A 25,465-nucleotide genomic window follows, 5' to 3' on the forward strand; every position below is an offset into this window, starting at 1 on the left:
ATACTTCTTTAAATATCATTTCTTCCAAAGACTTCTCAGACTCTTTATTTCTAAGTTCTGTTTACACAGTCCCTCCTGTCCTTCAGTCCCTTAGTCCTCATATCATTGGCCTTATTTCTGCCTCTGATGTGGACCTTGCTCCTTGAGAGCAAGGACTTCATCACTTTGAATCCTCCGCATCTAAGGTCAGAGCCTCCCATGTCTGCTCTCAGTGAAGTATCATTATTTGAAGCTGCTCAACAGGCTCAGTCTTCCTGTTCAATCTGTTTTGACTTACCTTATACTCCAGTTCCGTGTGTTGTGCTGATTATACAGCTGCTCTGGGGTTGCTGCATTGTTTTGTGTTTTGAATACCAGACCCTTACATATAGGATGACGAGGTCTTCCTTGAGATACGAGACCATCTCTCATACTTGCTCTAGACAAGCTAATTCTATCCTTCTCGGAAATTAAAGATTATTTTGAGAAAACTGTAGATCCTTTAACCTGAAAAGCTGACATCTGTGAAAATTGTACATATGATACTAAAAGTCTGTTCATGTATCCCAGGTTGTAGAACACCAGTGTAAAAGCACAATGAGGGCTGTGATGTCTGGAAGTGAAAAGTTGTTAAGATGGTGCCCTTCATGTGGGAGGCAAGGGGAGAGTCAGAGAGTGAGGGTCCGAGGCAGAGGGCTGGCAAAGGTGTGCCAGCCTCAGGAGTTAGAATGACATTGAGGACCTTGAGTCGTGATTCACATGACCTACTTTAGAAATAGAAACCTTGACTTTGTGAGTCAGTGTTTTTATGCTTCTTTAATCCTCGAGAAGTTTTCATTCAGCAAGCATGCTATTCGTTCTACCTGGAGTGCTGTCCTCCTAGGTCTTTATATGGCTGTTTCCTTTCTTTTCACTGAGGTCTCAGCTCAGATGTCACCTCCTCAGTAAATCTTGTTCAGTTGCTAAGCCATGTCAGACTCTTTGTGACCCCATGAACTGTAGCATGGCAGGCTTCCCTGTCCTTCACTATCTCCTGGAGTTTGCTCAGACTCATATCTATTGAGTCAGTGATGCTATCCAACCATCTCACCTCTGTCATCCCCTTTTCCTCCTGCCCTCAATCTTTTCCAGCATCAGGGTCTTTTCCAGTAGTTAGCTCTTTGCATCCAGTGGCCAGAGTATTAGAGCTTCCGCATCAGTCCTTCCAGTGAATATTCAGGGTTGATTTCATTTAGGGTTGACTGGTTTGATCTCCTTGCCGTCCAAGGGACTCTCAAGAGTCTTCTCCAACACCACAGTTCAAAAACATCAATTCTTCAATATGGTAGTAAGATTCAGTAAATTTCACTGACCACCCAATCCAAAGTATGTTCCATCTCCTGCACACTTGTCTGGATCTAGAACTATCTATTTATAGGTTAATTATCTCCCCCACCTGGGATGTCAGTTCCATGTACCCAGGATCCCATATATTCTGTGCACCCCTCTCTCCTTGAGGTGTTGCTGATACCATAGATCAATAATAAATATTTATGGAGTAAATATTCCATAAGTGGAGTAATGGAAGATAATGACATAATACTAGAGCCTGGGATATAAAACGGATAAGACACATCCCCAGCTTTCAGCTTTGCTTTTGATAGAGGAGGCAGACATAAAAGTAAATAGAGGTAATCCTGTATTGAAGATGCAGTAATGGTAGTTAATCCATAGTATTAAAAAGGCACAAAGAAGAGAGTCATCAACTCTGTGGGGATGAGAAGGGATCAAGAAAAGCTGCACAAAAGAGGTAAAACTGATTTTATGATTACACTAATGAGTAGAGGGTTACACAGTAGAAAAGGAAGGAAAAGCACTCAGGGCAGACAGTATGTAGCGTGTGCAAAGGCTCAGAACCACGCAACTGGGGAGAGCGTAGTGGGGCAGAGGAGCTGTGCAGGTGTGGCTGTTGGCCGTTGTCTTTTCTCATAGGTCTTTGGTATTTAGGAATCTGAGGCAGAAGGCATTTGTATCTATATTTAAGCCAAAGTTGTCCAGATGGAGTGCTGAGTCCCTAAGACTGGAGTGAGGGCAGCAGCAGGGAATGAGATAAAAACCTTAGGTACAGGTGACAGGAGAGGAGCAGAGTGCAGTGTTGGGCTTCCCAGGTGGCTCAGTGGTAAAGAATCGCCTGCCAAGCAGGCAACATGGGTTTGATCCCTGGGTGGGGAAGATCCCCTGGAGAAGGAAATGGCAACCAACTCCAGGGAAATTTGCCCGGGAAATTCCATGAACAGAGGAGGCTGGTGGGCTACAGTCCATGCGGTTGCAAAGAGCTGGACACGACTCAGCAACTGAACAACAGGGCACAGTGTTAGACCTTGGTCAATGTTATCTCCCACATGGAGTATCTTTGTTCATTATTAAACTTTGGACATTTTCGAATTTGCACAAAGTGGGTCCAAGTCATTCTCGGTTTGAAAACAGAGTTAACGTTCAGTACATAGTTAGTTCAGTTGCTCAGTCGTGTCCGACTCTTTGCCACCCCAGGAATCGCAGCACGCCAGGCCTCCCTGTCCATCACCAACTCCCAGAGTTCACTCAGACTCACGTCCATCGAGTCCGTGATGCCATCCAGCCATCTCATCCTCTGTGGTCCCCTTCTCCTCCTGCCCCCAATCCCTCCCAGCATCAGAGTCTTTTCCAATGAGTCAACTCTTCTCATGAGGTGGCCAGAGTACTGGAGTTTCAGCTTTAGCATCATTCCTTCCAAAGAAATCCCAGGGCTGATCTCCTTCAGAATGGACTGGTTGGATCTCCTTGCAGTCCAAGGGACTCTCAAGAGTCTTCTCCAACACCACAGTTCAAAAGCATCAATTTTTCGGCACTCGGCCTTCTTCACAGTCCAACTCTCACATCCATACATGACCACTGGCAGACACTTTGAGAAAGCAAAGAGAAGTCTTGGCCAGTGTTTGTTTTAATTGGGTTTGCACAGGGGGGACATACAGAAAGAGATGAAGGAAGGAAAGTAGGAAAGGGAGGGGAGAGGGGGAGAAAGAAAGGTGAATGTGAAATCTGCAGTCTGGTAAGAAGACATTATATGAATCATGGCAGCAAATGTAAGGTTTCAAATAGCCAGATGCTAGGACTAAGATGTTGTACTCCCACCATGAAACAGATAAGGCTTACTTTAAATATGGGAAGCTGTCTACATCATGTTCTGTAGTCTCTAATTAAGAGTATTCAATTTTTCACAGTGTAAAAAAAATGTCTATTTGAGGTCAAATGGGAGAGGGTTATATCTTTGTTTTCTAAGAATAACATCTTTTTAATGTTATCAACCCCCTTCTTTATGGAATATAAAGCCAGCAAATGTTTGTTAGTAATGTACAGCAATAAAATTTTATAGCTTATCCACGTGCCAGGTACTGACACAGGTGCTGAGTTAGGAATCCAAAAATCTATAAGATATGTTTAAAAAAATCCATAAAAAATAATAAAATAATGCCTTTTGTAGCAACATGGATAGAGATTATCATACTAAATGCAGTAAGTCAGACAGAAACAAGTATCATGTGATATTCAGTTCAGTTCAGCCGCTCAGTCATGTCCGACTCTTTGCAACCCATGAATCGCAGCACGCCAGGCCTCCCTGTCCATCACCAACTCCTGGAGTTCACTCAGACTCATGTCCATCGAGTCCGTGATGCCATCCAGCCATCTCATCCTCTGTCGTCCCCTTCTCCTCCTGCCCCCAATCCCTCCCAGCATCAGAGTCTTTTCCAGTGAGTCAACTCTTCGCATGAGGTGGCCAAAGTACTGGAGTTTCAGCTTTAGCATCATTCCTTCCAAAGAAATCCCAGGGCTGATCTCCTTCAGAATGGACTGGTTGGATCTCCTTGCAGTCCAAGGGACTCTCAAGAGTCTTCTCCAACACCACAGTTCAAAAGCATCAATTCTTCGGCGCTCAGCCTTCTTCACAGTCCAACTCTCACATCCATACATATTGTTTAATCACTCAGTTGTGTCCGAGTCTTTTGTGACCCCATGGAATGTAGCTCGCCAGGCTCCTCAGTCCATAGGATTTCCCAGGCAAGAATACTGGAGTGGGTTGCCATTTCCTTCTCTGAGGGATCTTCCTAACCCTGGATCCAGCCTGAGTCTCCCGCTTGGTAGGTGGATTCTTTACCACTGAGTCACCAGGGAAGCCCGATATCACTTACATGTGAAATCTAAAAAAATGATGCAAATGAGTTTATTATGAAACAGAAATAGACTCACAAACGTAGAAAACAAATTTATGGTTACCAAAGAAGAAAGGGGGAAGGGATAAATTAGGAGCTTGGGATTAAGAGATACAAGCTACTATACATAAAGTTGTGGTTGAATTAAGAGATACAAGCTACCATACATGAAAAGGTCTTGGAACAGACCCTGATGCTGGGAAAGATTGAAGGCAGGAAGAGAAGGGGATGACAGAGGATGAAATGGTTGGATGGCATCACCAACTCCATGGACATGATTTTGAGCAAGCTTCAGGAGTTGGTGATGGACAGGGAAGCCTGGCGTGTTGCAGTCCAGAGGGTCACAAAGAGTCGGACACAACTGAGCAACTGACCTGAATACATAAAATATATAAGCAACAAGGATTTACTGTATAGCTTGGGGAAGTATATTCAATACCAAATAACAACTTAGAATGGAAAAATTTTGAAAAAGAATAGATGTATATATAACTGAATCATTTTGTTGTATACCTGAGACATTGTAAATCAGCTGTTCTTCCATTTTAAAAAGTATGCAAAAATCTATAAGATATAGGTTCCTTCCTTTAAAGGAACTTTCCCTATGGGGAGAGAAGTACATATACATGGAATTATTTAAAACTGGATAGTGTGGATTTGGTTCTTGGGTTAATTCGAGTTCAGGGAAGGCAGGAGCTGTCCATCACAGAAATAAAAAAAGAGCAAAAATCAATTTTGAAATAGAAGGTATCCATGAGGAAGATTTGGATCTTAGAAGAAAAAAAAAAAAAAAAACCCTGTCAAACCATCTTATATATAACAATTGTGTGTGATAACTCTATGCTTCTCCTGAGGTCAGGAACTAAACACCTTAGTCACTCAGTGTTAACTTGTTAGAGACACCAACTAAAGGGAAGAATATGTTGTTCTTGCAGCTTCATTTTGACATGGCTCATTCCTTAAATCTTCTGGGCTCTTCTTTATATATATATATATATTTGATGCTTTTGGGGTCTTGTATGGTCCTGAGTTCCTCACGTCTATTTCGACAATTCTTTTTGTAAATATGGTGTCAATCAGAGTCCCAGCTTTGGTCAGCTCCATGCCTTCTTTTATTCTCATGGCCACAGCATCGGTTCTTAAATTCCCTGAATGACACATTAGATTGATTTATGTCAACAGTGTTTGTCACCAAGATGGAACTTACAACTCTGTCATTAGTCTTAGAGTAACTTCAGAATGAAGTAGAGTCCTGATGTTCTGAAGCCAGTTACTCATCAGTGTGGAGATCATCAGTACAATAAAATCACTGTTTGCCTCTAAGGTCTGTAACTCAATCCTGATCGAGTTCCAAAGAGCAAATGTCTCTTAGAGATAACATTGCCAAAACCTGCATACTGGCTGCTTCTTGGAGATTCCCGGTACCTTATAAACACTCTTAGAAGTGCTACAATAGAGAGACCTATTTAAACATTTCTTAAACTTATTTTAGTATGGAACTCTTTGGAGTTTTGCTTAATATGTATAAACATTTTGAGAAGGATGCCTTTGGAAATACTGCTCCAGCCTATAGCCTCTCTCACACTCACTAGATGCCAGTATCATCATAGCCTTCATCAATTCCATGCAACAAGGTTCCCAAGCATCAGACCTTGCCACTCTCTTGTAACTAACTTTGGCAAGGGGATCCTCAAGGAAGGGATGGTTCTCCAAGTAACTGAGGGCACAGCACAGACTCTTGCTCACTCAGTGTTACTCTGTGTGAGACTTGAGAGGGAATGTGGCCAACTAGTTAATGAGCAGTCGTCAGATTACGAACATTTACAAACTCTGTCAGACACAACATGGTTCAAATTTTTGCTGAGTAAACTATCACAGAACAATAGATGCTGTCTTTAGGTAGAAATTTAAGAATGTCTTTTGACAGCAGAAAACTGGGACCTTTGAAACCCACTGTGAACCAAGTAAACTCCCTGAAAATGAGTGTCATTCCAGAAGAAAAAGGAACATAAAATTATTTCAGTTTATCTTGTGCTGGTCTCGTCTCACTTGTTGTCTCATTTACTTTATACAGCCACCCTCTGAGGTAGGTATACTTCTTAAGGTTATTCAGAAGAAATGAAGCTCAGAGGGTTAAATAAGTAAGTTGCCTGAGGCCCCTAGAGAGCAGGTAGTGGATCTAGAGCCTGAACCCAAACCCAGCCTGTGCTCTTTGCTTGTTGAGCCTGTGTTAAAACTTAACTCCTAAGTGTAAAACGCAAGCCATGATCACTGAGTCTAACATCAAGCATCTCGTTTGAGTCTGTTCTCTCCATCGCCTCTCTTGGCTTTCCTGAAGTCAGTATGCTTTGCCAGCATCCTGGATTCCTCTAGAATACGGTGGCACTTTTTGGAAAACTTGATTCAGAGACGATGATCCCTTTTTTGAGTCATCCGAAAAATTTCTAAAGCAGCTGACTACATATTACAAAATTATAAAGGAATTTCATTCATTAAAGCTAGTACTTCTAAATAAGTGTCAAAAGTACTGTGTTAAACAGAATGAAGTTTTTTCCCCCAATAGTGAAACTTCTTAAAGCCAATTTGTAAAAGGACTTGTACAAAAGAGAAGGCCATAGGTCACAGTTGCCAAATATATTTGATAATCAGAACTCTCTTAGAGGGACCCTTGAATGTTCATCGCTGATTCTCTCTCTTGGTCGAGAAGATCCCCTGGAAGAGAGAATGACAACACACTCCAGTCTTCTTGCCTGGAGAATCCCATGGACAGAAGAACCATGAACAAGGGGGTACAGTCCATAGGGTCGCAAAGAGTTGGACACATCTGAAGCAACTTAGCATAGCAAGCATGGATGTTCATGTCTTGTAAGGTATTACTAGGGAAATACAGATAAACTCTGTTAACCTGCTTATAGTTTTTATTTTGAAGGGTTGGTTTTTAAACAATAGTAGTGACTTGAGCCATAAGATATTTTGTTAAAATAACATAGTATGAATAACATGCTTACTTTTAAAAGAATTAATATTCATCAGTTGCTGTTGGATGAATCTATGCCCAAAGTAGAATCCTACAATAAAATATAGCTCTGCACCGTATATTTCAAAATAAGGAAATACTCGTTCAATTAGAATTTGGTGAAAGGCATTGTCTTTATCTCTTACTTTAATAGTCAAGGTAATCTCCTTTCATATTATGCATTCTGGATTTTCCATTTAATTCTTTGTCTCTTATTTCCTTTTTTTCACTTCCCATGATACCATGTACATCAAATTTTTTTAAAAAGAATAGTTTACTGTCTCATGTTTCATAGATTCTGGTTAGAAATCATGCTTCTTGTGTAGATTTAAAACTCATATTTTTAGATGCTTATTGTGACCACACTTTGTCTCATTGGATATTCAGGAAACAGATGTGATACCAGACACCAGGCTTTTGGACAAGTTTAGTCAGATTACACCTCTGCTCTTCACCCCAACGGATGAGACGATCCCAGATCCACCACTGGAGACTCTGTACATCATCGACTTCTTTATTGCATTGGCAATATGCAACACAGTAGTGGTTTCTGCTCCTAACCAGCCACGGCAAAAGGTAAGACTAATGCAAACGAGGGTCACCTTCCAGAAGAGAACTTTGGGTTTAAATATATTTGTTATGTGCTCTTACTCTGCATGTGTGCTAAGTTGCTTCAGTCATGTCCAAATCTTTGCAACTCCATGGACTGTAGCCTGCCAGGCTCCTCTGTCTATGAGGATTCTACAGGCAAGAATACTGGAGTGGGTTGCCATGCCCTCCTCCAGGGGACCTTCACTACCCAGGAATCAAACTGAAGTTTCTTACATCTAACCTGCATTGGCAGTGGGTTCTTTACCACTTTCCCTACCTGGGAAGCCCATGGTCTTATATGGATTGTAATTAACAATAGTAACAGGTAACAGTTATACATCACTTAACCTGTACTCTGAACTTATGATGTTCTAAGTGATTTATTGGTATTAATAGGTTTAATACTCCCAACAGTCCCATGAGTTAGGTACTATTACTCTGCCGCTGCTGCTAAGTTGCTTCAGTCGTGTCCGTCTCTGTGCAACCCCATAGACGGGCAGCCCGCCAGGCTCCCCTGTCCCCGGGATTATCCGGGCAAGAACACTGGAGTGGGTTGCCATGCCCTCTTCCAGGGGACCTTCCTTACCCAGGGATAGAACTGGAGTTTCTTACATCTAACCTGCATTGGCACATGGGTTCTTTTTACCACTTTCGCCACCTGGGAAGCCCCGTGGTCTTATATGGATTGTAATTAACAATAGTAACAGGTAACATTTATACATCGCTTAACCTGTACTCCGAATTTATGATGTTGCACCCCACTCCAGTACTCTTGCCTGGAAAATCCCATGGATAGAGGAGCCTGGTAGGCTGCAGTCCATGCGGTCGCTAAGAGTCGGACACGACTGAGAGACTTCACTTTGACTTTTCACTTTCAAGCATTGGAGAAGGAAATGGAAACCCACTCCAGTATTCTTGCCTGGAGAACCCCAGGGATGGGGGAGCTGGTGGGCTGCCGTCTATGGGGTTGCACAGAGTCGGACATGACTGAAGCGACTTAGCAGCAGCAGCAAGTGATTTATTGGTATTAATAGGGTTAATACTCCTAACAGTTCCATGAGTTAGGTACTATTACTCTACTACTCCTCATTTTACAGGTAAGCTTAAGTAACTTGCCCAGGGATACAGGACCAGTTCGTTGGGGAAATAGGATTGATCCCAGGGAGTATGGATCCGTGCTACTACACTACTTTGCTTCTAGGAGGATAGCTAATGAGAGCAGTTCTTGGCAAACACTTCATTTTGCTTTACTTTGCCTACCAAATTGAAGCTTTTTGTGAAACTTCTGAGACCTCCAACATATGCACTACATTGAGCAAAATGTATTAGATTCATTATCATGTTTAATGATAATATACCTTTTCACATGCCACTTGGGTAATGTAAACTCAATCACTGGAAGATCCAATACATCTATAATATAACAAGGTTCTGCTGTTCCCACACAAGCTGAATCTTTAAAGTTTCTTTTTAGCTTAGAATTCATGGAAAATTCATTTTCAATTAAAAAGGAAGGCTTGCTTTAGAGATTGGTGATTCACCACTCGCTGTGCTGTCTTCCTTGAGTATAACTATTTCCCCTTTTGCACACATTCACTTAAAATTCAATTTGCAGCACAACCCAATTAAATTTTCATTTTCTATTAGATCATTTTCTCTTGGCAACTTCAGAGGTGGTCAGTTTTAACATAAAAATAACTTCTCATTAAGCTTTCATTTGATCAGAAACTGTATTTTTATAAGATTTCAATTAGACATTTGCTCTTTGAAGTTATCTAGTTAGAGGATAAATCACTGGTTATTCTGTTTTTTCCTCATACAACACCTTTTGATATATATCTGTTTCCAATGCAGACATCTTTTGGTGTTTTCTGCTTAAGAAATATGGTTGTCTTATCCCCAAAGAATGTAATATTCTGTGGCCTGAAAGAAAATCTCTATAGGCATATAAAAGCCTAAGCCTCATGATATTTTAAGGTAGTGATAGCAAGGCAGTGGATAAAGATCTCATTGGAATTCATGTGTAATACAGAAACGTCATCTGTAGTTGAGTTCACTTTTCATTTTTGAGTTGTCAGTAAGTTTGCAAATTGACCAACATGAGTCCCTCAAACTATCATAAAATTAATAATTATTAGGAGAAAATTCTTTAATTCCTTGGACATTTCTATTGTGAAAATTTTACAAATAATCGGTCTTCCCAATTAGTATTAAATTCTAAATTGAATCACTGATAAGAGTTAAGATCTAGAAGAAATCAGAATATGAACAAGAAAAAGTTCTATAAAAGTAGAAATTTGAATTCATATCATGATATTGATAGTCTTCCATAAACTACTTTATTGGCCTATTTTTCTTAAGTCAATTAACCACCTTTTTTGTAATCTGAAAAATGAAAGAAAAAACATTTTGTTAGTCTTTTGATTTACTTTCTTCTACAAATTACTCATTTGTTTTTCTGCTGCTCACACTATTTTTATACCTTTTTCAGTATAGCCCTGTAATCTTTATAAACTTGATATTTAAATATTATATAACATTTTAAGATGTTTCTATTTTGTTATTATTGAATACTTATAATTTTTAAATTATTATTGCTAGGATGCCTATAATAAAGATAATTTTTTATATTAGGTTATTTATCAGAAAAATTTGCTAAAAGTATGCCCACTGCTACCAATATTAGCACACTTTATATCTTTTGCTATGAGCTGTCAGATTTCTTCCTAAATGGTTGTAGAAATTCACAGTGCTACCAACATTAGCACATCTTTTTCATAATGGCTGCTTTTATTTTTATTAATTTTTTTGCATCATTGTTAAATATGAAACAGTTTGCTATATAAGGGAGTAGTAACTTTTCATTGTCCTTTTGTCCCCTAGTTTGACTTCATAGTTGTTATCAACTGCTTTTGACTGTTTTATTGAGACCTTCTCATGTTATCTTTCCTAGGTCGGACTCTCTTCTTTGCGTGGAATACCCATTAAATCTTTGGAAGAGATTAAGAACCTCTTCCAGAGACTGTCTGTCCGAAGGTCGAGTTCACCATCTCTTGCCAGTGGGAAAGAGCCATCTGGAGTCCCAAATGCCTTTGTGAGCAGACTTTCTCTGTTTAATAGAATGAAACCAGCCTCACCTGTGGAGGAAGAGATCTCTCAGATGAGTGAGAGCCTCCAGGGCTCTGATAACTCAGCACGTCCCACAGAAATTGAGAAACAAAACAGCGATGCAGGCATCGCAAATGGCAAGGTGGAAGCCCTCCCTGGACAGCCCTTGACCTCCACCCTGTGTTATGAGGCTGAGAGCCCCGATGAAGCCGCCTTAGTGTACGCTGCCCGGGCTTACCAGTGTACTCTGCAGTCCCGGACCCCAGAGCAGGTCGTGGTGGACTTTGCCGCTTTGGGACCATTAACATTTCAACTCCTACATATCCTGCCCTTCGACTCAGTAAGAAAAAGAATGTCCGTGGTGGTCCGGCACCCCCTTTCCAACCAAGTGGTCGTATATACAAAGGGCGCTGATTCCACAATCATGGAGTTGCTCTCTGTGGCTTCCCCAGGTGGGTTTATGCAGGTCTGAGAAAGAAGTGATGGGAAGGGCTTGGTGATCACAAGGCCTCTCTCAATGGTCTCATAAAGGCAAACAAGCAGATCTGTGAGGATCCATCACACTTGATGAAGTAGGGGAAGCGGCCTAGGATTTGGTGAGAAAGCACCGAAGTTTTGGGGTTCCATAGACCAGGGTAAGAATGTTGTGTAACTCATGGCGGAGGACACAAACGTTTAAAACAATAGAAGTTACACTCAAGTATAGGCTTTCACATTTTTACAAAAACAAATAACATTTGTCCATAGTATAATCAGCAGATAATGGATCAAAGGCGTGTACTATATGCAATATATGCAGTGCCTCTGCTCAGAGCCTAGAAAATGGTAAGTGCTCAGTGGAAGACAGCCAGCATCAGTATAATCACTGTTACTGTCATTATCACCGTTGTGGGAATGGTATTTGTATTAATTTGGGGGCCTTTTTCTCCCCAAGGAGAAAGGAACAAGGGAACGATTTATTCTGAAGGGGTCCCTTTTATAAATGCACATTTAGGATTCAAAACTATGAGGCCTTTGGTTTGTTATGAATTAAGCTTCCATTATTTTTAAAAAATGTCTGTCGTTGGATAAACTGGTAGGAGCACTTGTGTTTCATCAATTATTTCAGATGGACCAGGTCTGGAAAAACAGCAGATGATGATAAGGGAGAAAACCCAGAAGCACTTGGATGACTACGCCAAACGAGGCCTGCGCACTCTCTGTATAGCGAAGAGGGTGAGGCTGCTTGGTGCACCCACTGGCTTCTTTCTTTCCTGTGTTTGACCATCGTTTAATGAAAACAAGCGTGTGTCAAATCCTGATCCAGATATCTGAGAAAGTTCCTGGGCCAGTAGCTTTCTTTTCATATAGCTTCCTTATTCCTTATATATTAGTTGGTTGGAGTTTGTTCTCAAAGTATTTTGCCAGAAAGTTTTCAGTAGATCTGAGTATTTTCATTTGGAAACTGCAGTATGGCTGGGAATAAAAATCCCTGGATCCTACTCTGTGGCTCTCAGTACCTTGTAAATGTCATTCCTTTGTCTTCTAGCATTTTTAATGAATGAGGCCAGAGACAGGCCTTTATTTTCCCCTTAGAAGTTCTTGATATTTTTTTCCTTGTTTGCTTGTACATCTTTATCTGTAAATCCAGATAAATTCCCTAAATATTATCTCAGTTTTGATTATTCTCTATGTAGAAGAATCCTGAGACCTAGTTTTTCCTTTCTACATAAAAAATTATGTAATAAAAAGTAGAGTTCCAACAAGTGATTTGAGGGGTGTTACTACCGAAACCATCCCTGGGAGCCTGGGAGAACCGGAGATACAGAGTCTTTTAAGAGTAAATTTGTCAAGTTTTTTTATGCCCCTTGGCCAGTGAGGCCTGGCTTCAGTACTGACCAAGTCCAGCTGCTCAGCTGTAATGTGTGCTATGTGCCAAGCTGCTTTAGTTGTGTCTGACTCTTTGCAACCCTGTGGACCCACCAGGCTCCTCTGTCCATGGGCTTCTCCAGGCAGGAATGCTGGAGTAGGTTCCCCTTTCCTCCAGGGCACCTTCCTGACCCAGGGGTTGAACCTGCATCTTTTTATGTGTCCTGCATTGCCAGGTTCTTTACCACTAGTGCCACCTGGGAAGCCCACTCAGGTGTAATAAGCCTATGCAAAGCCTTACACCTTTAGATTCCCCTCCCTTATTAATAAGCCAAGACATGCCGAGTCCCATCCCTACAACTACATCCCCAAATGCACACCTGGGTAATGTTTCTGCCTTCAGTGGAGATTCAGCTAGCTCATTGATGAGAGCCATGGCAGGAGAAGATGGGGAAGTCTAGTTAAGGCAGGGAAGGAGAGTCTAGTACGGCCTAGAGCAAGGGAAGAATGTACTACGGGGAAGGGAAGGGAGTCTGCTATCAAGATATAGCTAAGACTTAGTTCCTTGTTTCTTGTCCTTCAATGATTTATCTGTCAGTCCAAGCGTCTGCCTACAATGCGGGAGACCCGGGTTCGATCCCTGGGTCGGGAAGATCCCCTGGAGAAGGAAATGGCAACCCACTCCAGTACTCTTGCCTGGAAAATCCCATGGACTGAGAAGCCTGGTGGGCTACAGTCCATGGGGTCGCAAAGAGTCGGACACGACTGAGCGACTTTCCCTTCCCCTTCCCACACAGGGGAAATACTGGAGGAGAACCAAGCAGGCTGCTCTTGCCAACTCTCTCGCTTCTTCATAACTACCTCCCACCCATTCTGTCATCCTCTCCCTCCCTGGCTCTGAGCCCTGCAGTTAATTTTTGCTGTGTTAGAAGCCAGAGTGTCAATTTTCTGTCCTTCATTGTGAGCTCTAACTAGTAGAGAAGATGGAGAGAAATGGGTAGATCAAAGTATCCATTCTTTAATGACTGTCTGATAATTCCTAAATGATAGAGCTCCTGAGAGAACTGCAGACTGAATTGGAGTCTTAACTGAATTGGAGACTGTAACTAGGTCCTGAGACCAGTGCAGGCATCTCTCATTTCTTTCCCAAATTCTAATTCTTAGGAACTGCCTTAGGAAAAGTAGCATATTTTATAGACTCCAAAGCACTTAATATCAGCTGCAAGGATAATCAAAAGCCTGTCTCACACATGGTTGTAAGAGTGAAGAAATCGAGATCAAAACAGAGCCTCTGCCTTTTCAGCGGAATGATTCTGTCCTAATAAAGATAGAGCCCAGCAGATGTCAGATTCTCCCAAATCAAATTACCTTGTGGGCAAGAATGAGTAGAGAAATTGCCCCACCCCATCAACTCCATGCTGCTTTATAAGAATTGAAAGTAAATTTCTTCTCTACAGCAACCTGAAGACAAAGGAACATGTAGCATTGGTTCTTTCTCTAGGAATTCCACTTAATGTTTTCTTTGGAAGAGAGCTTTCTTGCTTCACTCATTTGGCGTCCTCTTTCTTTTAACCCCTATGAATAACTCACCCCATAAACCAACCATCAAAAGAAATCAAAGGTGGGACTTTCCCAGTGGTCCAGCGGTTAAGACTCCACGCTTCCAATGCAGGGAGTGTGGGTTTGATCCCTAAGTTGGGGAACTAAGATCCCACATGCCGCATGGTGCGGCCAAACAAAACTGCTGCTGCTGTAGCTATGTGACACCTGAAATTGAGTACCTAACACCACTTTCTCAGCTGCACCATTAGAATCCCCCTGGATTTCACTTTCAAGTGGCTCCTTTCTCCTTTCTCTCTGCATAGTTCCTGGTTTAATTAAATAGATTGACCCACTTTCATCTTATGAGTAGAATTTCCCAGAGATGCTGAGCTACAGGGTCCATCCATCCTCAGGGTTTTACTAGTCTGATCACAGAGCTTGGGAGGTTTGCTACTGGGTATGGTATTTGGACCTGGCCTAAGTGAACCCAGAAAGAGGTATACCTAAAATGAGTTCATGGTTTGATGTTTTTCTAGGGTGGGTCCTGATGGTTTTGTCACATAGCCTGCCTCATAGCTTTCCCCCCCTGCCATAGGTCATGAGTGACACTGAATATGCAGAGTGGCTGAGAAATCATTTTTTGGCTGAAACCAGCATTGACAACAGGGAAGAATTACTCCTTGAATCTGCCATGAGGTTGGAGAACAAACTAACTTTACTTGGTAGGTGGACTACGGTGTACTGTCTTAATGGAGAATTTTTTTTAATACTTAATGTCTCTGTATTAGTTATTCACCAGTGCCTTTTTTTCCCACTTTGATATAATAGATATATGTGGTTCTATCCACCCTGTCCAGTTTGATTTCTACCCACCTTCCAATCCTTCCCAGTCCATTTTTGACCACAGTAAACTTGACTTCATTTGTGGTAGGCTCAGCATGATCATCCTTAAGATCATTTAACAATTCAGCACTTAGCATAGAATATAAAGCTGAATAAATACCCTTGGTCAAGAGAAGAGAAATTGGCTTGCCAGGTATTGGATAAGGTTTTTTAGTATATGTTGTCTTTTTGAATCCCACACTACAGATCTGGTTTACATAGAAGAAACTTGGTGCACAGAGCAGTTTAATGACTTGTTCAGAGTCACAGTCTAGTCACTGGCAGAGCTGGGGAGAAGCTCAGAGCTATCCACCCCTCACTCTAGGGCCCATATTCTTTATTCTGTGCCTGCAATTGGACTAAATTTTTTTTTTCTCTCTCTTACTTTTTGGTTTCAGCTAAAAGTTGCACACTTGACACCCCTTGTTTCAGATTGAACTGCATCTTAAAATCACCTGGAGGAGTTTAAACAATACCAGTGCCTACCCACAGAATCTTGATTCAGTTGGCCTGATATATGGCCTGGGTATTTGAATTTTTCAAAGTTCCCCAAGTTGTTCCCAAGAGGCAGTCAAGGTTGAAAAACACAGTTTTAGAGTCTGGACTTCTAGATACTAATATAAATGCTCACACACCAAAATACCAGTCTCTAAGATCCATTCCTCAGGTTCAGAGAAAAGCAATGACCTGACTTGGTCTCTAGCCAGTGGAGTAATGATCTTCCTCCCAAGTCGTTTCTCCGTGACAGTATGAGTGGTCTATAACAGATCCGCTTTTCCTCGTCTGCGCTCCCAAACTCAACATGCTCTGTGGGTTTAGCGCCAAAACTCATTTAGTGGCAAGATCAGGCCTGATTTGATAAGATTGTTTAAAGTATTTATTATCCTAATTAGTGTGATTATTGTAATTTATTATAAGTTTTGCTAAGGAAATATTCATATGCTTGATTACCAGATAAGATATGACTCATGTACCGTGTTACCTAAAAATCTGCAGAGCTTTTGAGTTCCAAAATATAGCTAGTCTCAGTTGTTTTAGAAAAGGAAATTATGGACTTATAGTATGAAAGAGCATTAAAAATAGATATTGTGGGTTACTGACCAGAACATTCTTTAAAAGCCTGTCTTTACCCTTGGGAGTATCATAGAATTGCAAAATTGGGGAGTAAGTTTATATAAGTAACTGAATGAAATCCCCTCAATCCCCCTAGAAGAAAGCTAGCCAGAAGGAGAGCAAGTGAGTTTGATAAACTCATTGATTGCTAAGGCTTTCCTGCCCCAATATTACTTTTTTGTATATGATTTTGATCTGAGGGGTCAACATTTCGTTTGGACCCCTTGAAGCTACTGGAGTGGTTTGCATAGTTCAGAAAAGGATCAGCTAACAGATAGGTTTCCATCATAGTTTAGGCACGGAGAAGGCGATGGCATCCCACTCCAGTACTCTTGCCTGGAAAATCCCATGGACGGAAAAGCCTGGTAGGCTACAGTCCATGGGGTCACAAAGAGTCGGACACGACTGAGTAACCTCACTTTCACTTTTCATTTTCATGCACTGGAGAAGGAAATGGCAACCCACTCCAGTGTTCTTGCCTGGAGAATCCCAGGGACGGGGGAGCCTGGTGGGCTGTCATCTGTGGGGTCGCACAGAGTCGGACACGACTGAAGCAACTTAGCAGCAGCATAGTTTAGGCGAGCTTCAGCTGGCTTTTGTTTCTTACAAGCCCTATTGAACTCCGGTTATTTTTTAGGTGCTACTGGCATTGAAGATCGTCTGCAGGAGGGGGTCCCCGAGGCTATAGAAGCCCTTCACAAAGCTGGAATCAAGATCTGGATGCTGACAGGAGACAAACAGGAGACAGCTGTCAATATTGCTTATGCGTGCAAATTACTGGAGCCAAATGACAAGCTCTTTATCCTCAATACTGAAAGCAAAGTATGTACCCTGAGATTAGCCCAGTCTCCTTTTTTTTTTTTTCCCCCCAAAGCCAGTGGAATACTTGTGATTTCATGACTGTTAGGAGAAAGAAAAACCAATAACCATTAGCTCCTTGATAATTAGTTCTTCTGTCCAGCAGTGGGACTTCTCTGGTGGGTCAGTTGGTAAAGAATCAGGCCTGCAATGCAGGAGACCTGGGTTTGATCCCTGGGTCAGAAAGGTCCCCTGGAGAAGGAAATGGCAACCCACTCCAGTATTCTTGCCTGGAGAATTCCATGGACAGAGAAGCCTGGCCGGCTACAGTCCATTTGGTCAGAGGAGTCAGACACGACTTAGCGACTGTACTGCTAGTACTGTCCAGCAATGTAGCTTGTTTAGTTATTTTAAAAGCTTGGAAGATATAATGATTCAAAGGAAAAAATTCCCATTAAAAGAATTTCCAATGGATTTGCTTCTCTCTTACCCCCATGTTGAATTGTCACTGAGTTGACCAGATTTAGCCCATGATGACAAAATACGTCAAGATGTGAGGCAGGCATCTTCCTCCCTTTCAAGCTGAGGGGAAGTGATTTCTGGTGTAATTGTGTGAATATTTTCCTGATAATTCTAAAATTAGGCTCAGAGGATAATCTTGCCCTCTAGTGGCAAATTTTATATAGTGCACCTGAGAATATCAAAAGTTGAAAGAACTTGAAGGGAAAAAAGTTTTCTCTTCTCCTTTTTTAAGGAGAAGGAATTTAAAAGGTTTGGATTCAGCCTATATTTTCCAGTACCCTCTTCCCTCCAGCCCTGCCACTAATCTCTAACACAAATAATCTAATTAGTGAAAGTGAAGTCGCTCAGTCATGTCCGACTCTTTGCGACCCCATAGACTGTAGCCTACCAGGCTCCTCTGTCCGTGGGATTTTCTGGCAATAGTACTGGAGTGGATTGCCATTTCCTTCTCCAGGGGATTTTCCCAACCCAGGGCTTGAACTCAGGTCTCCCACATTGTAGACAGACGCTTTACCGTCTGAGCCACCAGGGAAGTCCTGTCACTAATCTCTAGCACAGATAATCTAATTAGTTAAACAGGCATTTTATTGAAGATTCTTAATACAGTGGCACTAAGAATTTGTGCATGTTGTATAATTTGCTTGGAAAACCTTCCTCCTTCCTTCCTAAGTTGTCAGGCTCTATCAGTCACGTTCATTTTGCCATAGCAACCTGCCTCTCAGAAGTTGTCTGGAACTTGCCACCCGGATCACATCTTGGGTCTTGGCCACAGGCTACCATGTTTGATTAGCCATGTTTTTATGGCCAGTCGTCAGTCAATACGCAGCTAGATGGTACACTTTGAGGGAAGAGAATTTTCCTTAATACAGACTTAGTTCTCCTTGGCAGTGGACAGTGGCCCGGGAACCCCTAAGCAAAACTAGCAGCCAGATCCCAGTATCAGCAAGGGAGTTAGCACCAGAAAATTCCTGGTCATTTTAGTCACTAAAATGGATGTGCTCTTAAGTCTAGTAAGACCTGGATTCAAATGCTTAGCCTGCCAGTGACCAGGTATGTGACCTTTGGGAGTTAACCACCTGAGTCATTTTCCTTAATGTGAGAGTAGTGCCTATTTCATAGCATTGTTGTGCATATTAAATGGGAAAATATAAATTGTTTAATATGGCCCCTGGCAGATGTAAGAGCTCCCCTGGTGCTTCACTGGTAAAGAACCCGCCTGCCAGTAGGAGATATGAGTTTGATCCCTGGGTTGGGAAGATCCCCCAGAAAAGAAAATGGCAACCTACTCCAGTATTGTCGCCTGGGAAATCACCTGGACAGATGGGTCTGGCGGGCTACAGTCCATAGGGTTGCGAAAGAGTCGGACATGACTTAGCAATTAAACAGCTCGCAACAGGTGAATAGGCATCTTGGTTTTCAATGACTGCAGAGTATGTTACCTTCCAAATGTACCATTTTAATTTAACCAAACTCTAGAGGGTTTTTAAAGATAATTTTTTACTATTACATTTTGAGCCTCTAATGAGCATATTTGATTCAGTGGGGACATTTGAGGTGTATGGGATCAGATTTGTACCCATGGTGAAGGTTGCCAGGTAGCTCCATTTTGAAGTTGAATCTCTTGTTTATTGTGTATGTGGTTGTTAAATCTTTGTTGTGTCCATGTGTGCCTACATATCCATACCTACTTTTCACCTATTTTATTGTGGGTTGAGAAATACTTGATAAAACAGCATTTGAAATAAGAGCAAATAGCCTCTGAGTGAGGAACTCTTTCATGAATAAATATTTTTAGACTGAGTGTATGAACTTATATGCACTGCTCTAGGCTTTTGTTTGTCTCTGTCCTTTGTGTCATTTGACACTGTAGTTTCTGGTTAAATTTATTGTTCTTATTTTGAGTAGAATTCATCAATGAATATTTATTGAGTGACTAACTTGGTCCTCTTTTAGGCGTTATGATGGTTTCAAAAATAAATTAAGAGTGCTCTCTGTCTTCAGAGACCTTCCTAGCCTGGGGTGAGGAGAGTGGAGGGATTGTACGCAATCCAACCGTGATGAGGCCGCTGAGAACAGGACCATAATGTTAGTTTGGTGAGAGTGGGGACTTCCGGTTCATTGACTTGCCCCCAGCATCTAGAATTCTCAGTAAATAGTTAAGTGAATGAGTGAATAAATGTGTTGAATCAAAAAGAAGAGAATAATAATTACTGTTTTAAATTCTGAGTATTGTGCTTTACACTAGGAGCTTTGCATGCATTATTTCACTTATTCCTCACAACAACTGTATAATGTAGACATTTGTATTTTTCAGATTAGAAAGTTGAGGGTGAGAGAGGTTATATAATTTGCCTAAAGCCAAGCACATAGAAAATGGAAGAATGAGACCAGAGTGCACTTGAGATTTATAGTTTGAGAAGTAAACTGCACAAAAATTTGTAAACTGCACACATAAATCTTACACCTATTTCTCAGTTGTATAGTTGGAAGTGAGATGTTCCTCATCCATTTATCCCCTTCCCACATACACACAGAAGTCTCTGCAGAAGAGCTGTGAGGTCTTCAGAAGGACCCTGTTACTCCCTCCCTGGGGTTGCCTGGATGCGGCAGATGTTAAAGAATAGCAGTGATAAATTTAGCTGAAAGTGGCCAGCAAGGGAGCCCCGAGGCTAAATGTCTGTGCCTCTCCTTTCAAGAATGCCTGTGAGATGCTGATGGATACAATTTTGAAAGAACTTCAGAAGAACCCAGCTTCTCCAGAGCAAGCATCGTTGAGTGCGAGTTTACACCAGCCTCCTCCCACCCTGCAGGGCTCAGGGCTGCGGGCTGCACTCATTATCACAGGGAAGACCCTGGAGTTTGCCCTGCAGGAGAGTCTGCAGAAGCAGTTCCTGGAGCTGACTGCTCGCTGCCAAGCTGTGGTCTGCTGCCGAGCCACGCCCCTGCAGAAGAGCGAGGTGGTCAAACTGGTGCGCAGCCACCTCCGGGTGATGACCCTGGCCATCGGTGAGTGGCAGTGGGACCCAGCCCCATGCTTCCCCCTTTCACGTCACACCAAAGGCGGATTCTTCTGCTTATCCTTTCTTCCGTACATCCCTTAGCCCTTCTGTGGGTCTGTCCTTCTCCTCCCTTCTTTCTCTCCATCCCCCGACTGCCTCTCCTTTGCCCTCCATCACCTATTTGGCCCCCTGTTATGAATCAGGTGGTAGAGATGTGACATAGAAAACAACATAATAGGAGTCCGTGTTACATATCAGAGCCCCAGATCACCTGGGTTAGGAGGGTTATGTAGTTAAACGTAGACCTGATAAGTCCCTGAGTTCTACCTTCAAGAAAGTTAAAATCAGGAAAATTAACAATTCATTTATTTATTCGTTCAACAACTGTTTATTGAGTGCCTTCTATGTACCAGGCATTATCCTAGGCAGTGGAGAAAGAGTGTACAAAACCAACAGAGTACCTTTTCTTAAGGAGCTTACCTGTAGGAGGAGGGCAATGAAAGTGAAACAAAACAAAAAGGTATAAAGATTTAAGATGTCAGACAGTGACAAGTGCTATTGAAAAAATTAAAGTCAGGGGGAGGGGGAAGGGGCTGCTATTTAAAATACATTTTTCAGAGATAGTCTAACTGATTAGATGGTATGAGCAGAGACTTGAAGGAGATGATAAAGCAGCCATAGGAGGTCTGCAGGGCGGAGGAGGGTAGTTTCTGGCAGAGAAGACAGTGAAATGTCAGGATATGGACCGTGCTCAGTGTGTCAGACCCAAAGCAGGTTGAGCAAAAGGAAGAGTTTTCTGCAGGTTAATGAAGGGCAGAAACATGGCAGGCAACCAGATCATGTAAAGTCTTGGAGGAATTTGGCTTTTCTCTGTAGAGATAGGGAGCCGCAGGAGGACTTTGGGCAGAGGAGGGACATGAGCTGCCTTAAGTTGAGAAGGGTCACATTGGCTACTGTGTTGGGAGTAACCACTGGGTCACAAGGACATAGGAAGTCCAGTTGAGCAGCTATTGGAATAATTCAGGGAGAAGAGAACTGTGGCTCGAGCCCAAGTGGGAGCAGAGGAGGTGATGGGATGTGATCAGATAATGGACATGGTTTGAAGAAAGAGCTGGTGAAATTTGCTGATGGCCTGGGTATGTTGAAGAATAGTAGGCGTCAAAGGGGAGGAAAGGGTTTATCTCTAAGAATATAAAGGATGGAGCATCCATTTACTGAGATGGAGTCAGGGGAAGCAGGAGTTGGGTCTTACACACATTAAGTTTGAGAAATCCATTAGATGTCAGCAGTGATATTAGACAGGCAGCTGGAGATAAAGTCTGAGATTTTAGCAGTGAGGAGTTGGCTAGAGACATAAATTTGGGAAGTCTAGTGATGATACTTAAAGCCTTGATATTAGATAAGATCACCAAAAATGAATATAAGTGTAAAAGAGAAACAGGGTGAGATTAAGTTCTGTGACACACCAAAATTCAGACATTAGCACAATGAGAACTCAGTCTTCCCTTATAGTCTCTGCTTCTACCTGGATTATTTTCAGTCTCAGGTAGCCTCTCCCCTCAGGATGCTGTTCTAGCCACTGAAAATTCCCACCTTTATATCTCATCCTATTAGCAACCTCAGAGAAATAGTAGTACATGTTTTCAAGTTGCTGGAATAAAGTGTCAGGATTAGGGTGGAATTCTGTTCAACTGTCCTATTGAAAGAACATATAAATGAGTGAATTGTTCAAGGCCCTGGATCCATATGTTCCTGAGGCTAGAGCCCTGGACGTGTCAGTTATATCAATTAAGTTGAATCATGTACCCATCTCTGAACCAATCACTGAGGCCAGGGAACAGATGATGCTAATTCCCCGGGCTTTCTTCAGTTGTCCATCCCAAATCTGGAGATTTGGGTTCGTCCTAACAAAACACATGGACTCAGTCCCCAGGAGAAGGTAGGATACGTCATTAGAAAACAAGTAAAGTTTGCTGGGCAGTTGGGAACAACCAATGTTCATTACCAGTGGGAATGTAATAACTCCTCTTAAGCTTCCCCTGTGTTGAGACAAGGAAATCTATAGCAACCGTAATACCATGTGACAGGTTTACTAGAGACACACTCAGTGGTACTTGAAACCTAAGGAAGGGGCATCATATCTAAAAGAAATATGACGACTTCCCTGGTGGTCCCAGTGGCTAAGAGTCCCCCTGCGAATGCAGGAGACATGAGCTCAATCCCTGGTTCAGGAAGATTCCAGATGCTGTGGGGCAGCTAAGCCAGTGTGCTGCAGCTGCTGAAACCCATGCTCAATGGAGCCTGTACTCCACAGCAGGAGGGGCCACTGCAGAGAAGCCCTCGCACCGTAACTGGAGAGTAGCCCTTGCTCACTGCAGCTAGAGAAAGCCCACACACAGCAACAAAGACCCAGCATAGCCGAAAATAAGCAAATAAGATTATTTAAAAGGAATCTGAGACGGATTTCCCAGAGGAAGTGATATCTAAGCTGAGAGAGCAGTTAAAATCTAGCAAGGTGGGGCAGAGGTGATGAGTGCAGTGTTACAGAGAAACACTAGGTGCAGGGCTAGAAGAAGCAGAGTATATCTGGGAAGTTGGAAGTAGAGTGAGTGACATAGACAAAGGGGAGGCTGGCCCAGGTAAAGGATTTTCAAGTGGTACTGATTTGGAATTCTGATGGCAGTAGGAGGCCACCTTGAATTCCTGCTTAGCCAGCTTCCAGGCAGCTTGGAGACATGGGATAAACCTTGAAGGATTTATTTGTTGGCTTGAGAGGCTGCTACTGATTTGCAGTTTGCATCTTGTCTTTGCTCCTCATCCATTTCTCTTCTCCTGTCTCACGAAGGTGATGGTGCCAACGATGTCAGCATGATTCAAGTGGCAGACATTGGCATTGGTATCTCTGGGCAAGAAGGCATGCAGGTGAGTAGATGTTGCACACCCAAATACCATGAACTTGACCTTCCCATTCAAAGGCAGCCTTCTCCACGGTCACATCTCTGTGGTAGAGTGAGGCTGTCTGCAGCTAGCTCAGAAGTGAGTGACAGGGCATTTATCCATTCATTCGCTCAGTGATTATATACTGGGTGAGTATTATGGTATTTTCCTGGGTAATTTTAACTCACTTGTTCAGTTTTAAAAATAAAACGTTATCTAAATCGTAAGAACATGTGTGTATCTCTGCAATAACTATGACTTGACACTGAGAGCTACTAAGGATTTGAATAAAAGACCTAAAGATCCTAAAGAGAGAGGGAGAAGCGAAGAGAAGATAGGCGAGAATGAGGGAGGTGTGCTTGCCAGTTTTTATGTGTGCATGTGTATGCATTGGATAGTGTTGTAGGCACAAAACTCAGAGCCTTGGCCAAAAGACTGCTTGTCATGATTGGAGCAAGTGCTGCCAAAAGAAAGTGGGCTGTGCGGCTTACGGTTTCCTGAGAATTGTAAACTTTGATGTCTTTACAAAAGATGAGAAATTCAAATACCTCCTTTGCCTGCCATGTTATTAATAGTCACGTGAAGTCATAACTGTATACTTTTTTAGTCTCTTCGTTGAGGAGAAGCAAATGCTCTGTCAGAGTTCTAAGGGAGCTGCTTTCTAGGGAAAGCACACTTGCCGAAATTACATCATGAATAGTAGACCAGAGAGAAGTGTTGTTTCATTGGATCATATTGGAAAGCTGAGTGGTAACTCCAGGCAACCCGTTAAGGCTCTGTATGCATGCGTTTTTGCTTGTTTGGAGAGGGGTTTTTTTTTGGGCGGGGGGGTGTGGGTTAGAGGGGGAGTCTGCATGTAAGGCTTAAACTACATATTTTTAAAATTTTTCTGTAAGTATAGCTGACTTACACTGTTATGTTAGTTTCAATTTTACAGCAAAATGAATCAATTATACATATATCCAACTGTTTTTAGATTCTTTTCCCACATAGGCTATTACAGAGTATTTAGTAGAGCTCCCTGTACTGGGCAATAGATCCTTATTAGTTATCTATTTTATATATGGTATATATATCAGTCCCTACTTCCCAGTTTTGGAGAAGGCACTGGCAACCCACTCCAGTACTCTTGCTTGGAGAATCCCATGGCCGGAGGAGCCTGGTAGGCTGCAGTCCATGGGGTTGCTAGGAGTCGGACACGACTGAGCGACTTCACTTTCACTTTTCCCTTTCATGCATTGGAGAAGGAAATGGCAACCCACTCCAGTGTTCTTGCCTGAGAATCCCAGGGACGGGGGAGCCTGGTGGGTGCTGTCTATGGGGTCACACAGAGTCGGACACGACTGAGCAACTTTACTTTCACATCTCCCAGTTTATCCGTGTCCCCTTACACCCTGGTAACCATAAATTTGTTTTCTACATCTGTGACTTTCTGTATTGCAAATAAGTTCATTTGTACTCTTTTTTTTTTTTTTAGATTGCCACATATGTTTGATATTTGTCTCTGTGTGATTTACTACATTTAAACCACATTTTGACCAGTCTGAGCCTGCTGGAGGTCAGGCTGCCATGCTGTGTCTAACATGTTTTGCTCAGGGTGACATTCTCTCCGCTGTCTCCACAGGCTGTGATGGCCAGCGACTTTGCTGTTTCTCAGTTTAGACATCTCAGCAAGCTCCTCCTCGTCCACGGGCACTGGTGTTATACCCGACTTTCCAACATGATTCTGTATTTTTTCTACAAGAACGTGGTATGTAGCTCCAGAGAATTAATCCTTTTCCCTGTGGCCCTTCCTCTCCTGCTGGTGTAAGGGGTGAAGAGGGAGGGCCCAAAGTTAAGCTTACTTTGCTTGTTGATGTTTGGGAAGCAGCCAGGATGACTCCTGCTGTCTTACTAGGAATAAT

The 25,465-nt window shown here is 42.3% G+C and overlaps 1 protein-coding gene across 2 annotated transcripts in view; it reads left to right on the plus strand.

Annotated features, from left to right (window-relative positions):
• The window catches only part of ATP10D (ATPase phospholipid transporting 10D (putative)), a 129,729-nt gene that overhangs the window by 81,018 nt on the left and 23,246 nt on the right, over nucleotides 1–25,465 (plus strand). For both annotated transcript variants that reach the window (XM_040238145.1, XM_040238146.1), the window contains exons 11-18: nucleotides 7,609–7,797; nucleotides 10,766–11,372; nucleotides 12,029–12,135; nucleotides 14,906–15,032; nucleotides 16,943–17,127; nucleotides 20,322–20,631; nucleotides 23,470–23,546; nucleotides 25,186–25,311. In XM_040238145.1, the coding sequence (XP_040094079.1) occupies nucleotides 7,609–7,797; nucleotides 10,766–11,372; nucleotides 12,029–12,135; nucleotides 14,906–15,032; nucleotides 16,943–17,127; nucleotides 20,322–20,631; nucleotides 23,470–23,546; nucleotides 25,186–25,311 (1,728 nt within the window). The remainder of the gene's footprint in view (nucleotides 1–7,608; nucleotides 7,798–10,765; nucleotides 11,373–12,028; nucleotides 12,136–14,905; nucleotides 15,033–16,942; nucleotides 17,128–20,321; nucleotides 20,632–23,469; nucleotides 23,547–25,185; nucleotides 25,312–25,465) is intronic.

Source organism: Oryx dammah, unplaced genomic scaffold (genome assembly GCF_014754425.2).
Source record: "Oryx dammah isolate SB20612 unplaced genomic scaffold, SCBI_Odam_1.1 HiC_scaffold_3, whole genome shotgun sequence".
Classification (NCBI taxonomy): domain Eukaryota; kingdom Metazoa; phylum Chordata; class Mammalia; order Artiodactyla; family Bovidae; genus Oryx; species Oryx dammah.